The sequence below is a fragment of the Lipotes vexillifer genome, unplaced genomic scaffold (genome assembly GCF_000442215.2).
Source record: "Lipotes vexillifer unplaced genomic scaffold, Lipotes_vexillifer_v1.1 scaffold988, whole genome shotgun sequence".
NCBI classification, from domain to species: domain Eukaryota; kingdom Metazoa; phylum Chordata; class Mammalia; order Artiodactyla; family Lipotidae; genus Lipotes; species Lipotes vexillifer.
Window position 1 is genome coordinate 2,150,897 of NW_006797916.1, and position 852 is coordinate 2,151,748.

General features: G+C 71.0%; 1 protein-coding gene across 3 annotated transcripts in view; it reads right to left on the reverse strand.

Moving 5' to 3' along the window:
- STK25 (serine/threonine kinase 25) overlaps nucleotides 1–852 on the reverse strand; it is an 11,225-nt gene that overhangs the window by 2,407 nt on the left and 7,966 nt on the right. For all 3 annotated transcript variants that reach the window (XM_007469955.1, XM_007469957.1, XM_007469956.1), the window contains 2 exons: nucleotides 336–481; nucleotides 58–172 (listed from right to left, as the gene is read on the reverse strand). In XM_007469955.1, the coding sequence (XP_007470017.1) occupies nucleotides 58–172; nucleotides 336–481 (261 nt within the window). The remainder of the gene's footprint in view (nucleotides 1–57; nucleotides 173–335; nucleotides 482–852) is intronic.

Sequence of the window (852 nt, forward strand, 5' to 3'; positions counted from 1 at the left end):
AGCTCTGAACGGCCTCCACCCCGCTGGAGTGGGCGCGGGGCTGGGGGCCAGCCAGACCTTCTGGGGTCCGTGCAGGGCCGTCCCCTTGTGCAGCTTGCCGTGCGGGCTCGGCCGGATGGTGGGGGGGAACGTCCAGACAGGGCCCTGCTCTCCGTCCTCAGGGTCTCCGTCGCTGAAGGGGAGGGGGAAGAGTCACGAGGGCCGCGAAGCGCACTGGCCTCACAGCCCTGAACGCTGGGCCCGCGACACCAGCAACAAGCACCCAATCCCTACCCCCGAGCAGGGACCCCGCCCCTGTGCCCACCAAAGCCCCACAGGACGAGCGGGGACCCTACATATCGGAGTCCTCGGAGCTTGACTCCTCGCCGTGGCCCTCCGACTTCCAGCGCTTGTAGCGGTCGATGAGCTCAGTGAGGAAGGAGGTCTTCTTGGTATAGCGCGTGATGAACCTATGCTTCAGGAGCTCCTTGGCGGCGGGCCGCTGCCGGGCATGGGCACGGGTTACCGGGCGCCGGGCAGCCAAGCTCCGCCCTTTAAGCTCCGGGGGCTCAGGCGCGAAGCAGCCTGGGCCGAGCCCTGGGCCTCAGCCTCACTGCTCCCGGGGGCTCGGTGAGGGGCCTCCCGGTGGGAGGGGACAACAGGGAGGCTGGGGGGCACCGCACGCCGTCCTCGCCAGCGGGGAGCCCTCTGGAGCTTCCCCGGACCTGCCGGGGGTTGCAGCGGAGCCCACCCTGGACCAGGAGAGGCTGGGGCGAGGGGGCACCTGGCACAGGGGAGGGGCCTCATGCCCCATCGCCTCCCAGCTCCCAACACAGACCCCCAAAGACCCCCCCTGCGCGCGCGCGCGCGCAC